This window comes from Populus trichocarpa, chromosome 1 (assembly GCF_000002775.5).
Source record: "Populus trichocarpa isolate Nisqually-1 chromosome 1, P.trichocarpa_v4.1, whole genome shotgun sequence".
Taxonomy (NCBI): Eukaryota; Viridiplantae; Streptophyta; class Magnoliopsida; order Malpighiales; family Salicaceae; genus Populus; species Populus trichocarpa.
In genome coordinates, this window is record NC_037285.2 from 33,460,442 (window position 1) to 33,475,514 (window position 15,073).

General features: G+C 34.3%; 2 protein-coding genes across 2 annotated transcripts; both read left to right on the forward strand.

Annotated features, from left to right (window-relative positions):
- Positions 1-686: 686 nt before the first annotated feature.
- LOC7456258 (exocyst complex component EXO70B1) lies at positions 687-3,376 on the forward strand. Its single transcript, XM_002300096.4, has one exon. It carries the CDS (start codon positions 855-857, stop codon positions 2,997-2,999), a length of 2,145 nt encoding a protein of 714 aa, XP_002300132.4. The 5' UTR covers positions 687-854; the 3' UTR covers positions 3,000-3,376.
- Positions 3,377-4,180: 804 nt separating this feature from the next.
- Positions 4,181-11,283, forward strand: LOC7456257 (UPF0400 protein C337.03). Its single transcript, XM_002300095.4, has 8 exons — positions 4,181-4,389; positions 5,181-5,308; positions 5,778-6,025; positions 7,194-7,313; positions 7,417-7,573; positions 8,210-8,349; positions 8,448-8,483; positions 10,248-11,283. Exons 2-8 carry the CDS (start codon positions 5,233-5,235, stop codon positions 11,046-11,048), a joined length of 1,578 nt encoding a protein of 525 aa, XP_002300131.2. The 5' UTR covers positions 4,181-4,389; positions 5,181-5,232; the 3' UTR covers positions 11,049-11,283.
- Positions 11,284-15,073: the final 3,790 nt, after the last annotated feature.

Genomic DNA, 15,073 nt, shown 5'->3' on the forward strand with positions numbered 1-15,073 from the left:
CACTAAATATATTTTTAAACATGGCCCAAGCAGGTGGAAATGTTCAAGCTGCTTGGGCCAAGAGCTACCAAACTAGCCTAAATCGTAGGCATCCTGAAGATGGATTGTCCAATTGAATTGAAAACTTCGGAAATGTAAAAATAATTCATCTCTATTCAAATCAATCTTTCCTTTGGAATTCATTCTGCATTTTTCAAGAGTAAATAAGAATAGTAAATATTTTATTTATTTATTTATATCAAATCCATTTTTTTTATATTTTAGAACTGAAAGTAACTCTCTGTTTTTCTTTATAATGTTTTTTTGCTTTTTTTAATTTTAACGTGTTAGGTTTTTTAGTCAATTATTTCTTAATAAATCTCAAATTCCAATCTCTTTTTTTTATTAAAAAAAATAAAATATTTCGGTTGCTATCTAAATTGGCACAGCATAACACAGCCTAAAAATTAGCAGAAAAAATAGAGAAGAAAAGATTAACAAGGTCGTGGGAAGCACACACAAACATAAAGCAGGATCTTCTTTCATTGTTTTTTATTTATTATTATTTTCTTTTAATTGTTTAATCCAGTCAACGGTCAACCATTCCAAATAGATGGATAAAATACACCCAAGATTTTCTCTCATGTTTCCTACAGAACATTTGTGTCCCTTCATTTCCTTCCAGCTCTCCCCAGCCTCTCACAGCAAAGACCATTTCAATAATTCAATCCCCACCAAAAAAGAAAGAACCAAAAAATACGTTGAAATTACAAACTCACTAAAATTAATGAACGTCCCTCTCTTTCACCTTCTTTCTTCTTGAAACCCCCTCCCCACCTTGACCTTTCATTTGCTTGTTTTTTTGTACCAGAACAATGGAAAGAGACTTGTCTGAAAAACATCCGCCTGAGAAACAGCTTTCTAATAATTCAGACAGTTCTGACAACGAAGAAAATGCCACCAACATTACTACCAATCTCAATGCCAATCATCATGATCACCCCGAGACTGAAACCTGTGATCAGTTGGTGTCCCAGTCACCTAAAGCAGGGGTGAAAGTGGAAGAATCAGACAATACAAGTCATGAGATCGAGGAAGTTCATCATGAGGAGAAAGAAAATGATGAAAAGATTGGAGACACCTCTCCTCCTGAAATTCATTATACCCTTGAAACTGTCTCTCAAGATATTGATCAGCTTATTACATCATTGTCAGCCACTCCGAAAGATGCAAAAGAAACAATTGTAGAAGAAGAAAAAGATGAGAAGGTGCCTATGGAGATTCCTGTGTTTGTTGAGAAATTTTTGGATCTTGTTGAAGAAAAGGTGGCAAAACATGAGCTGACTGAAGGGAAAGGGAAGTGGGGTCAAAATCCTGAGGAGGATTCGTCGTTTCTTGAAGCTGTGAATCGGATTTCCAAGCTAACATCTTCCCTTGATGGATTGAGATCCGATCCAAATCATGCAGCATTGATCAGCCGTATTGGAGGGATTCAACAGCGAGCAATGACATGCTTGGAGGATGAATTCAGGTTCACTCTTGAAGATATTAAACATAATGATCAAGATCCTAATACTGATGCAAAAGGGAAGCAACATGAAGCTGACCGCTGCGTACTGCCAGAATCTGAATCAGCAGAAACTGACAACTTCTTAGGATATTCTGATGACGCTGTTTCAAAATTGAATAGAATTGCCAAGGAGATGATTGGAGGTGGATTTGAATCTGAATGTTGCCATGTGTACATGATGATTAGGGGGCAAGCATTTGATGAGTGCTTCGCCGAGATAGGATTTGAGAAGATCAGCATTGATGAGGTGCAGAAGATGCAATGGGAAGCTTTGGAGAGAGAGATCCCTTTATGGATCAAGGCCGTCAGGGAATATGCAAGCATTTACTTTGTGAAAGAGCTAAAGCTCGCCGAGGCTATTTTCTCCAATTATTCCTCAATCTCCTCTAGCCTTTTCAGCAATCTTACGCGCAGTGTGTTGATACAGCTCCTAAATTTTGCTGAAGCTGTTGCAATGACAAAGCGCTCGGCAGAGAAGTTATTTAAGTTTCTTGACGTGTATGAAACTCTGCGCGACAGTCTTCCAGCAATGGGGGCTTTGTTTTCAGAGGAATATGAAAATGAGCTTAAAACAGAGTCAACAACAGCTCGGTGTCGGATTGGAGAGGCTGCAATCTGTATGTTTTGTGATTTGGAGAATTCAATCAAGTCTGATACAGGAAAAACTCCAGTGCCTGGCGGTGCGGTTCACCCGTTGACTCGCTACACGATGAATTATCTGAAGTATGCAGGTGAATACATAGCAACTCTTGAGCAAGTCTTTCGAGAACATTCAAAGATCGAACGTGCTGATTCAACAAGCAGGCCACGCTACGAAAGTGAGTCACAAAACTTTAACAATGACAATGATGAAGAAAATCAGTCTCCATTTTCAAATCAATTGGTGAGAGTAATGGACTTATTAGACTCCAATTTGGAGGCCAAGTCCAAGCTTTATAAGGATATTGCATTGAGCTGCATTTTCATGATGAATAATGGACGCTACATTGTGCAAAAGATCAAAGGCTCCACAGAGATCCGTCAAATGATGGGAGATCCATGGTGCCGCAGGAAATCCTCGGAACTCAGGAACTACCATAAGAATTATCAAAGAGAGACGTGGAGCAAACTCCTGGGTTGTTTAGGCCATGAGGGACTGCAAGTGAATGGAAAAGTAATTAAGCCAGTGTTGAAAGAGAGGTTCAAGAGCTTCAACGTGTTATTTGATGAGATCCACAAGGCGCAGAGCTCATGGGTGGTGAGTGATGAACAACTTCAATCAGAGCTTAGAGTTTCAATAACGGCGGTGGTGATACCAGCATACCGGTCCTTCATGGGGAGGTTTTCGCAGTATTTAACCCCTGGAAGGCAAACAGAAAAGTACATAAAATATCAGGCTGAAGACTTGGAGACTTATATTGATGAACTTTTTGATGGAAATTCTGCCTCCGGGGCCCGAAAGAGACCATAATATTCATGATCTAGCTCCTTTCATGAACAAATTGAGCATTCTAAGGGTAAGTTAAGGATGCAATTTGGAGGAGTTGATGCCTACATTTTGTTATTTTTCGAAGGATTTGCAGTCAGTTTTAGCCACCTTGATAATTTTAGGGTGCAAAATGTTGTAAGGAGGCCTCTTGTTTTTCTGCTGGAAATGCATGGATAAAGCTAGCAATTATTCATGGAACTCCATCGGTTAAAGTACTGATAACTTTTGCAGGGTTGGCCTTTAATTTCAATTGGTTCACCCATGTAATTTGTTTTTTTCTTGAATTTTTGTATTATGAACAACATGATTCTGAATCATTTTTAACGTTGTGATTCTGCTCGGCTAATTAATTTTTACAATCCTATGCTTTTTTTTTCAATTTATTTTCTTTTGGTCGTATATCCAATCTTCCTTTATTTTCCTTTGAGTTTATTTGGGACTTGGGAGGCTGGAAATGCAAATGTTGAATTTTTATTCTTTATTATTTTTCTTCAATATTAAAATTTTAAGTGTCTTCCTAATTAAACAATAGGCGCCACAAACTATGACATTGTTTTTTTTTTTAAAATAATCCATGCATAATATTTGTTAATTCCTTAGTGTTTAGTTACTGTTTCAAGATAAAAAAATATAAAGATAAAAAAATCTGAATAAATAATACTTATATTGAAAAAAAAACTGTATAGATAAGCTTATAAAGGACAAACACAGGAGGAGTAGATTAATTTTATAATGTTTAGAGAGTAATTAATGGTATTTTATTAATTATTTTTTGTATTTCACTTTTAAAAAATAAAAACATTGATGAATCATGTATTTTATGTTCTTTCTTTTATGTATATGTTTTTTTAAATAATTCTAAAAAATAACTAATAAGATGCTATTATGTATTTTATATTTCTTTTATATATATCTGTTTTTTTAATAATTTTAAAAAATAACTAATAAAATGTTATATAAACACCGTTAAATTTCATAGAGGAGTATGCCTGAAATAAACGACGTGGCGGCGAAGATTTGCTTCTACCATGAGTTGGAATCTTCAAGCGTGCGTGCGGTCCTCGTGGATGAATAAAACCGTATAATGGCACTTTCGTAAATTAAAGCCAATTCAGTTCAATCACACGAATTAAGCAATCATCAGAGGGGAAAAAAAAAAAAAAACACCGCACCGCACCGCAATTTAGCGTGATTACTGCAGAAAGCTAAAAGCTCACTACTAACTGCCTCTCACTTTCGAAACACAAGAGAGGAGTGGTGAGGGGGTCTTAAAATCCAATTCGCGCAGTTACATTAATAACTATCTCTGAGCTGAAGAAATTTTGAAGCGCTGATTCGTTCTAACCGCATTATTATTACCCTATATTACCAGGTTTCTCTTTCTTTCTCTCTTGTGTTTCTTTCCATTTTCTTTTTCTATTTTTTCATTATTTGCTTGAGCTTTTAGGTTTTGAATGGATAGTGGTGAGGGTTTTTTTTTTTTTTCGCAAATTGAATTTAGTGGAAAATTTGAAGTTTTGTCTTCGGCAATTGAAGAGAAGGCTGTAGGGTTTTGAGTGGAGAATTAGTTATTATTAACTGAAGTAATATTTCGTTAATGTAATCAACATTATTATTAAGAAATTGAATATGATATTTTAGGAAAAAATAGAAATTCAGATAGAAGCTTATGACTATATATACTGAATACTAAGATGGAGGAACTTGGTGTTTGTTACTTTCTTAAGTTTCCGTTGATTTTCTCTTTTGCAAATAGCTTGTTTATTTGTTACCCAACATTAATTTTTTTTTTTTTGAGAGTTTTGGTTATAATCTGTTATAGGTTGCGTTGCCAAGGACAAGTAATTAATTTCTCTAAAATCGAATTTTCTTCTGTTATCTTATTAGTATTTGTGGGCTTTGAGTTTTTTGTTTTACTGGATCCGTTTAAAGTTTGAGTAATTTATATGTAGAAAAGCTTCGTGTCTCAAGATGTATGAGCAGTATGGAGTTCCTGTGGAAGGAGTTTTATAGTTTTAGTTGTAGTTATAACTGATTTGCTTTGGTGTTTAATTATATGGTGTGTAGTGATATCTACGGGTTGTATTTTAATTTTTTGCTGCAAAATATGAATTGGGATTAACAGTATTTCTCTGTATTTCTTCTCTTATTATGGTTTCTAAGCTTTTAAGGTCAAGGTCTGCTCTGCCTTTTGCTTCATTTGTTGGGACAATAAATGGGAAGTTCGTTTAATCCTCAGATTTTTGTGGAGAAGCTTGCCAAGCTCAACAGTACACAGGCAAGCATAGAGAGTATCCTCTTGATAGTGTTAGCAAATTAAACATGTCACCGATCATGTTTATTCATTTCTGTTAGAAAGTTTTGCTGAAACCTTTTAAATTTATAGATTTTTAGCTTCTGTTATTGAAGTCCAGTTGGTAATTACGTATGGGTTGTCACTCTTTTCTAGAACTATGCCTTGTTATTGAGGTGTATCAAGCAACAACTGAATTCTCTAGGTGAGGTTGTCTAAGGTAAAAGTTAATTTAAGCTTAAATGGCTTCTGGAGATGTTTGTCCTGCTATGACCTATATTATATTGCTGGTTGTTGCATATTTTCTTCTTGGTTCAAGTGAAAAATTCAAATGTAACTTGTTTTAATATTCTTTTACCATATATTTTATCGGTATGTATTTAGCTGTCTGTCTTTCGTCACCTTATGTAACCTGCAATCTCCAACATGTGGTGTGACTTCTTCATTGTTATCCTTGATTTGCTAAGCTCTATCACATTGGTGTATCTTCCATATGAATAAAGCAAAACAGGTTGTTGAAACATGGGCCAGACAATTTCATTCTTCTCCACGTGACCGGAGATTGGCCTTTCTATATCTGGCAAATGATATATTGCAGAATAGTCGTCGAAAAGGTTCAGAGTTTGTGGGGGAATTCTGGAAGGTTCTTCCAGATGCTCTTCGTGACATGATTGAAAATGGGGATGAGTTTGGAAGAAATAATGCTCAACGATTGGTACTGGATGCTCACTTGTCTTATATTTTCTGTCTTCAATTACCTTAATTATTTGCAGTGTTTTTTCTTTTTCCTTTTGTCATGTTCACATGAACCAATCTTAGATTAAGCTCATACCACTTATTATTTGCTGGAAATAGCACTGCATATATTCTATTTTACATGGACTTGTGTTAGGATTTAAACCAATTCTACTGGTAATAAGTATTATTATTATTATTATTATTATTATTGTGTGTGTGTGTGTGTGTCAGACAGTGGAAACATATAGCAAGAGCATTATGGTGCATTTTTTAAACAAACTAGCTTGGATTAAGTTTTAGAAGCAGAACATTTTTCCAACTAAGAAATAGTGGCAGATTGAATGTAGTGCTGAAATTGGATGGATGTCAATTCTTGTATATTTTCGCTTGTCCATGTATTACCTGGAATGATATATTTGGAGATGGCTTATCCTAATTCTGCTGATATCCTGCCGCCTGATATTCTGTGGGAATATACTGATCGAAGAATATTTGAGGAATGGATTCACTTAATTGGTTGAATCATATTTTGCCTTTCAAATTCCTATCTTATTAACATCTCAAGTATAGTCAGTCCTTTGAAATGGAATTTATCCACATGGGGAGTTGTATGTAGTATGAAGATGAAAAATCATAAAATTGCTTTAAACCAAAATAACACGGGTTTCATCTTGTCAAAAAGAACTCCAAAACCTTCAAGAACCAACATTGACAAACCTAGAGATCTTCATTAAACATGAATCTCATGCAATTTCAGTTCTCAACATGATTGGAATGTAGATACATCAATATCTACATTGAGCTAAGCTAGTTCGCATCAGGTTTTGATGGTTTGGATATTTCATTTTGGTTCAACCATGCTTGCCATGTTTGATGAGATTTGCTTTTGATTGCATGGTCTTATGTATTTGTTCTTTTGTTCTTGAGTGCTGAGGTGCTTTTTAATTTTTAGACTTAGGATGCTTATTTTGCCTCTAAAATTGCTGGGAGAATAACATTCCCTGAATTATATGTTAAGTTTTTTTCAGAATAACATTGCATGCAGAAATTTACATATGTGCATGAATTTTTTAGCATCAACATCTGCCTATATTGCCAAATTTAAATACTTCTTATTACTGCATTTCTGTTGTCTTTACACGCAGATTGGCATATGGGAAGAAAGAAAAGTTTTTGGTTCCCGAGGGCAAATTCTGAAGGAAGAGCTTGTGGGAAAGCAAGTGGAGAACAATAATAGAAATGGGAAGCATATAGGAACCAAAATGGTAAGTTGAATTTTCTATGCTGATTGCATTCATCATTGGTGATTATGCTATATTGCTATTGTGTTCCTTCCGATAACTTCAATTGTTTTTCTTCTTCAAACAGAAGCAGCCTACTGGAAGTACAATAGACAAGATAGTTGCTAGTTATCATGTTGTTTATGGTGGCCAGATGGATGAAGATGCTGTATTTAGCAATTGCAGGAATGCTATCAGTTCCCTTGAGAAAGTTGATAAGGAGATCGGTGGTGATTTTAATTCAGGTATTAGTTGCATTTGGCATCATCTTTAAGCCACGGAATTTAGTCTTTAAATGTTTCTACTTACAATAAATGTTAATCAGGAAATCAACCTGTGTATTTTTCTATTACTTTGCAAACATATTTATTGCCTTTCTTCATCCCTCTGTGACTAGTCATGGTGTATCCACTCTTTTCTGTTGAACATTTTTGTTGCCATGCATTATTTATTTGGCATGATATTTATCTCGAAAGTTTAAGCTTATTGCACATGCATTTTGATGTAATAAGAATAACCACAGGCAAGGAATAATTAAGTTGTGCATCTGTAGTATTTATCATGTTCTGCCTGAAAATTTGAAAACGTTCCTTTAATATTTACTTTGCTCCATCCCTTTAGCAAGATGTAGATGAGGTGTAATTATTCAAAATTATGATAAAAAATGCCCTTCTAGTTGTCCCATCTCTTAAATAGAGACTTGATTTCACTTCATCACAAATTGACTGCTTGGGCATATTACATTTCCAAGGTGTAGATTTTGTCTTCTTCTTGGTGATATAGACTTGTTTGATAAAGATTCTTAAAATGTCTTTTTAAAAGTTTATCTAGTTGTCCATGAAGTCTTGCTATCATCCTTAACCATTCTTTCTGTTGAACAGGGCAATTCCATGGAGCTGCATTTGTGGAAGAGCTGCAGGGGCAGCATGCTATTTTGAGGGGCAGCATCGAACAACTGACAGCCATTGAATCATCAAGGGCAAGTCTAGTGTCTTATTTGAGAGAAGCTCTACAGGAGCAGGTTGGTTGATTAAATTGTTCTTTAGTAGCAAATAATATTTTCCATTATAATAAAAAAGAATCTGACAGCATATTAAACCGGGCATAATTTTGTGGTAGGAATCCAAGCTGGAACAAGTCCGTCATCAGCTTCAGGTGTGGTACTTATATGCCCTGCTTTGGTCTGTTATTTTTATTTCTTATTTTGAACAACTCCTGACGTGATGATAAATTATAACTGGAAAATAGGAAGTTCTATTTTCATGATGACTACAACCACAGTTTTTACTTTATGATATCCTAATAATAGGTAGAGATACATGCTTGATTAAAGATCATACGTTCATTGCATTTGTAAAATGATTGTTGATTTGTTTTTCTACTTTTCTATAGGCTTACATTATCAAATATTCCAGACAGTCCAAACATACATGTTTACCAAATTCCTAACTCCACTTCAACTAGATTAACCTCCCAGCCTTTTAATCTAATCTTTTGAAGGCTGCAGGCATTAAACTTTAGATTTTGCCTCAGTTTCATGCATTCAAAAACTTTGATGGATTGGCAGTTCATAGCATATTATATTCTCTCTCCCCAACTTTGTAATCAGATCTTTTTAAGGCTGTCAGCCTTAAACTATAGATTTTGCATCAGTTTCATGCATTAAAATTTTATGAAATGGCTGCTGATATCCTATTCTAGTCAATAAATAAAACTAAGCATTTTAAGTTATTAATTTGTTAAATGATTGGAGTTTTTCAATCAAAATTTGGTGAACCACTTTGTACAAAAAACTCAAATACCTCAACTCCAAAAACTGGATGATTTCTCTTACTTTCAAAGATTCATCTGTCAAAAGTTTTCTTTTGTTGGAACCATTTCTTTGTTATTTTACCCTCACTATGTATGACTGTAGGTGCAAATTTCAACATTTACTTTGGACAATGTACTGAAGTTGATTCCTTCATAGGATGATATACGAAGCTTTGTCTATGTTTCTTTAAGTTCTGTTGCATTGCCTTTGATAAAATTTTTGAATTTCAGCTTTTGATTCTGTTTGAAATGTGAAATTCTATGTGACTTTTGTACTGGTCAGAATTGATAAGTAAACTACATTTAGGTTATGGATATCTAGCATGCAAGCTGTTTTTTTTTTTTTTCCTTAATTGCTATGAACTATGAAGTGTTTTTTTTCCTTAAATGTGTGTGTGTGTGAGAGCAAAAAAACCGAGAAAACCGGAAAAAAAAAAACCGAAAAAACCGAATCGTGAAAAAAAACCGTTTAAAATTTTGAAAAAACCGGCCGGCTCGGTTCGGTTTCATAAGCCAAAAACCGAACCGAACCGAAACCGAAAAAAACCCGAGCCAACCTGAGCCAAACCGAAAAAACCGAACCGAACCCAAACCGGAAAAAAACCGAGCAAAACCGGAAAAAACCGAGCCAAACAGGTTTGAACCTGTTTTTGTCCTAAAAAACCGAACCGAAACCAGCCGGTTTGAACCGGTTTTGGTTCGGTTTCAGTTTTTTTTTTTTTTTATAAATTTTTGGTTTGGTTTTCTTTTTTTGATAAAAACCGAATCGAACCGAAAATAATCACCCCTGTGTGTGTGTGTGTGTGTGTGTTATGTGTTCATTTGGTATGGGCATGTGTGCAAATACAAACCTTTTGTTTTGATTGAAGTTTCTAGGTTGACGCTTCACTGCATGAGAGGACAAAAGATGGCTTTTCATCCCTTTTTAAGTGGCGATGATTTAAGTTCAGAGAATTTAAAACTTCAGTTTTGGAATTTAAAAAAATTGTGGAAAATAGGATATGCTAAGTGTATGCTGCTTCAAATAGCTTTCTGTTGGAGTATGTTTTCACTCATACCCACTCCAAGCATGTTTATAATCTCCTTCCCATATGTATTGTTCTACAGGCTGCACATTCCCATTCAGAACATGCTAGTCGCATCACCCAACAGTTGTTGCATTCTAACAATGTTCCATTAGTGGCTGAGCAAAGTCCAAAGGAAGCTAACACCTCCATGGTACCTCCAAGCTTTGTAGCTGGAGACAGGGAACAATCAGCTCCATCCATGTACACCCAGCAGGTATCTTTTCCTGAAAACACCAGCCATGTTGAGGAAGATCCCCGGAAGTCTGCTGCAGCTGCTGTGGCAGAAAAATTAACTGCTTCAACATCCTCAGCCCAAATGCTTTCTTATGTCTTGTCTTCTCTTGCATCTGAAGGTGTCATTGGCAATTCAAAAAAAGAATCTTCTAGTGATTACCCTGCTGAAAAACGGGCTAAGCTCGACAAAGATCAGCCTTATATACCAACTCAGAACCCTTCACATCTTCAAACTCCCACTTTCCAGCATCCCGAGTCTTTCCAGCAGAATGTTGCAAGCAGTACCCAGCAGTCAACTCCAAACAACCCACCACCTCCCCCATCATCTCCTCCACCAGTACCCCCACCATTGCCACCTATGCAACCATATTCCATGCCCCAGTTCATGCAGACTGCTGGGTCAATAAATGGTGTACAGTACAGCTATGCCATGTCGCAGCTACAACCACCTTCTTTGGCTGGGTATCCATCAGCTGGAGCTCCAATGACCGGCATGGCCCCCTTTACAATGCCTCCAGCTAATACGTATCCAAGTTATCAGGGTTCAGATGGTAATTTGTACACCCAACCATCATCCATGCCAATGGCACCAATTTCCCGGCAATAGAATGCTTTGCCGTGGCTGCTGGCAATGTAGGTGTTTTATCCAGAAAACATTAGAGATTTTCAAAACTAATGTAGCTTTTTGTCATCCCGATCCTTTCTGGGTTTTGTTCCTTTGGTTATACACCTAATTAGATCTGCACATAGTAAGTGCTTGTAACTTGCATGTTAATAGCTGCTGTTGGAAAAAAATTTCTTGGGTTGTTCCATTGAGAAATAGATTTGATTACTTTATCAGAGCCATTATCTAGTGGTGGTTGCTGCGGTTAGAATGAGTCAGTCCTTTGTCTGGCTGGAGTGTTTCTTTAATGTGTGGTTAAGATGGTAGATTTGTGGCTTCATTTCCTGCTGCTTGGATTGGATGGTTGTGCCCCTTTGTCCAAAATTCTTTCCTGAATTTATAAATCTTACAGGATTCCAGTTTTGGGGTTAGTTCCTACTGATGTGAGCCATTGGCGTCTAATTTTCATCTCTGAATTAGCAATTTCTGCAACATGGCTTAGTGTTTCAGTGTAACAAGGGTTTTTTCAGGATTAGTTGTTTGTCTCTTGGAAAAGTCGTTGAGTTGAAGCACTCGTTGAGTTGAAGCACTTGATTTGGGTTGCTTTTCAAAAATAATTTCACGAGGATATTAGTAAGTGTACCTTGATATGCCTGACAAAATAAAATCAATATCACAACCAATCGAAATGAAAACATAAAATTAAAATCTTGATGCTGTTGGAAGGCGAAGGACGGTGGTGATGAAACAATCACGTGTACATGATGGACTTTTAACCGGCCTCTGTAGACGGAGGAGGAAAAAAGAAACGCAGTTAGCATTTGGTTATAACAGTAAAGATGCAGATACTGCATATAGAACTGATAGAGAAAAAGATATAAAAATAAATTTATTTTTAAGATAATTTTAGAATGAATTTTTGTATTTTAAAAATTAAGGTACAAAGAGTACATATTTTTAGTTATTATTTTTTATTTATAAAATATTCTTATAAAAACTTATGATTTTAAAATTGTCCAAATAAGACATGGAATGATAAAAATGATTATTATTATAATTTTAAAACTCAACTCGAGAGTCGATCCGAGGCAAAGCCCAGGTCACGGGTTGGGTTAACCCGGGTTAGTCTAAGAATAAAAGTGATTATTATAATAATTTTAAAACCTGATTCGGGGGTCGACTCGGGTAAGGCTCAGGTTTCGAGTGGTATTGAGCGTTGACCCAGGTCAATGTAATAAAAAAAATGATTATTATCACAGTTTTAAAACCTGACTTAGGGGTCAATCCGAGCCAAGACCCGGGTCACGTGTCAAGAATGTCAACCCATATTTACCTAGGTCAACATAAAATAACAGTGGTTATTATCATAGTTTTAAAACTTGATTCGATGGTCAACCTGGAACAAGACCTAGTTTAGGAAGGTCAACCTGAGTTGACTTGGGTCAATGTAAGGATACAAGTTGTTATTATCATAGTTTTGAAACCCGACTTGGGGTCGACCGGGACAAGACCCATGTAGGTCACAGGTTACTCGGGTAAACACGGGTTGACTCGAGTCAACATATGGATAAAAGTTTTTATTATCATAGTTTTAAAACTCGATTAGGGAGTTCGACTAGAGGCAAGGTTTAGGTAATGAGTCGAGAGGGTCAACCTGGCTGACCTAATTTATTTTTTTAATAATCAAAGTAACCTTGTTTTCACCATTTTTTTTAATAAAAAGTCAACAAGTTTTTGATTGAGTCAGATCGAGTTAATCATTTCTCTATTTTTTTTCTTAAACTCGAACCAGTTCGGGCCTCGGATCAACCCGTCAAGTCAGTCCTAGTTTTACAACTAAGATTATTATAATATTATTAATTTCAACACTCAATATAAACAAAAGTAAAAAAAAATATCTAATTCTTTTTTTAATATGTAAGTTTGACAACAATACATATTAAAAATAAAATAGACTTTTTTATTATAACAAAAGCTAAATCATGTGGGGAAAGCACTGTGGCTTTTCTCATAAAACACCGTGGATGGCTACAATGTTTCCCCACATGTTTTTGTTTTTACACATGGATTTATTTTCTTTTATTTTATTTTCTTTTTGTTTGTTATGATTTTTTTCAAAATTATTTTTGTCGATTTTATTTTTTAATATTGAGCTAGTTGAGAATTTAGCTTTGTAATTTTTTTCTTTTTATTTTGTCTTTCTATGAGGTTAGTGTGATTTGCGAGTTTGTTGAGGTAACTCAGGTTGCCTAGTTTATGGATTTGGTGAGTTTTTTTAATTGAACTTGAATTTTTTATAGTCTATTTTTCTCATATTGTTGAAAACATAGTTTTAGAGAAAAACCATATTATTAAATTTTATGAAGTAACAAAAATTAAAGGATGTGGGGGAAACCACTGTTCACCCAACATCTATTGCAGTGTGGATTACAATAGTAATCCATAGTGTTTTGTTTTTGTTTTTTTATTTTTGTTATGATTTTTTTTTCAAATCTATTTTTATCAATTTCATCTTTTAAAATTGAGATTGTTAAGAATTTAGCTTTGTAATTTGCTTCTTTTTATTTTTCCTTTATATGAGGTTTGCGTGGTTTACGGGTTTGCCAAGGTAACCTAGGTTGCCCCGGTTTACGAGTTTGGTGGGTTGTCTTTTTTTAATTTTTTAATTGAACTTAACTTTTTTTACAATCTATTTTTTTCTCATATAATTAAAAAAAAATAGTTTTAGAGAAAAATCATGTTATTAAACTTTATAAAGTAACAAAAATTAAAAGGTGTGAGGAAACCATTGTTCACCCACACACATTAAACTGTGAATGGCAATAATAACACACAATGTCTTGCTTTCTTTCATTTCTCTTTATGTTTTTTAATTTTGTCATGATTTGTTTTTCAAATTTGTTTATTTTGATTTCATCTTTTAATATTGGGATGGTTAAGAATTTGAATTCATAATTTATTTTCTTTTATTTTACTTTCTTTAAGGTTAACATGGTTTGCCAAGGCAACCTGGGTTGCCCTAGTTTATGAGTTTGGTAAGGAGTCTTTTTTTTTTAATTGAACTTGACTTTTTTTATCGTTTATTTTTTTCTCATATAGTTAAAAAAATAGTTTCAGGAAAACGTTATGTTATTAAACTTTATAAAGTTCATGGATATATTAACAAGTTTGGCTAGTTGACTTGGTTCGAGGGTCTGACAAGTTTAACTTTTTTAAATTAGTTTTTTTTTTATCTTTAGATACTAGGTTAATTGGGAATTCAATTTTATAATTGGTTTCATTTTGCCTTTTATGAGGTTATTATAATCTAAAAAAAACATCTTGGTATTGGGTTGGTGTTTGATTTCGCTATCATTTATTTTTGTTATCATTTAGTTAAATGAAAAGTAGATTACAAAAATAAATTATAATCCTAGTGTAGTCCATAACCCAGTTCACAAGTTTATTGTATTAGCTCGGCTTACCCGATTTACAGGTTTAACAAGTTTACCTACTGATATGAATTTTTTTTATCTTTTAATTGTTTTTAATTTATTCATTTTTTATTTCATCATTTAATATTAGATTGGTTGGGAAATAGACTACATTATTGATTTTTGTTTGCTTTCTAGGGATAATTATCTTAAATAAGTGTTTATTTTTAGATTGGTGCTTAATTTTATGAGCATTTGTTTTTATCATAGAATTAAATAAAAAAATATAAAAAAAGTTATTAAACTCAATAAAGTCCATGACCTGGGTCGCAGGGAGGCGATGTCAATCTGTTATCATCTCAATATTTTTTTAAAAAATATTATTATTTTGAAGTTTTTTTAAAAGCTAAATCATGTTTTTATCGATCATCAAGGTTGCATTTGGACCTGTGAAATTGATCAATTTCAATCGAGCTAGCTATCACACGATTTAATTAAAAGCTTGAGTTAGGCAAAGAGTTGAGTCGGAAGGTTTTAAAATTAATAAATTTAATTATGTTTAATAATATATACTATTAAAAAAAACTCCCCGTACTCTTTATTATTTTTTATATA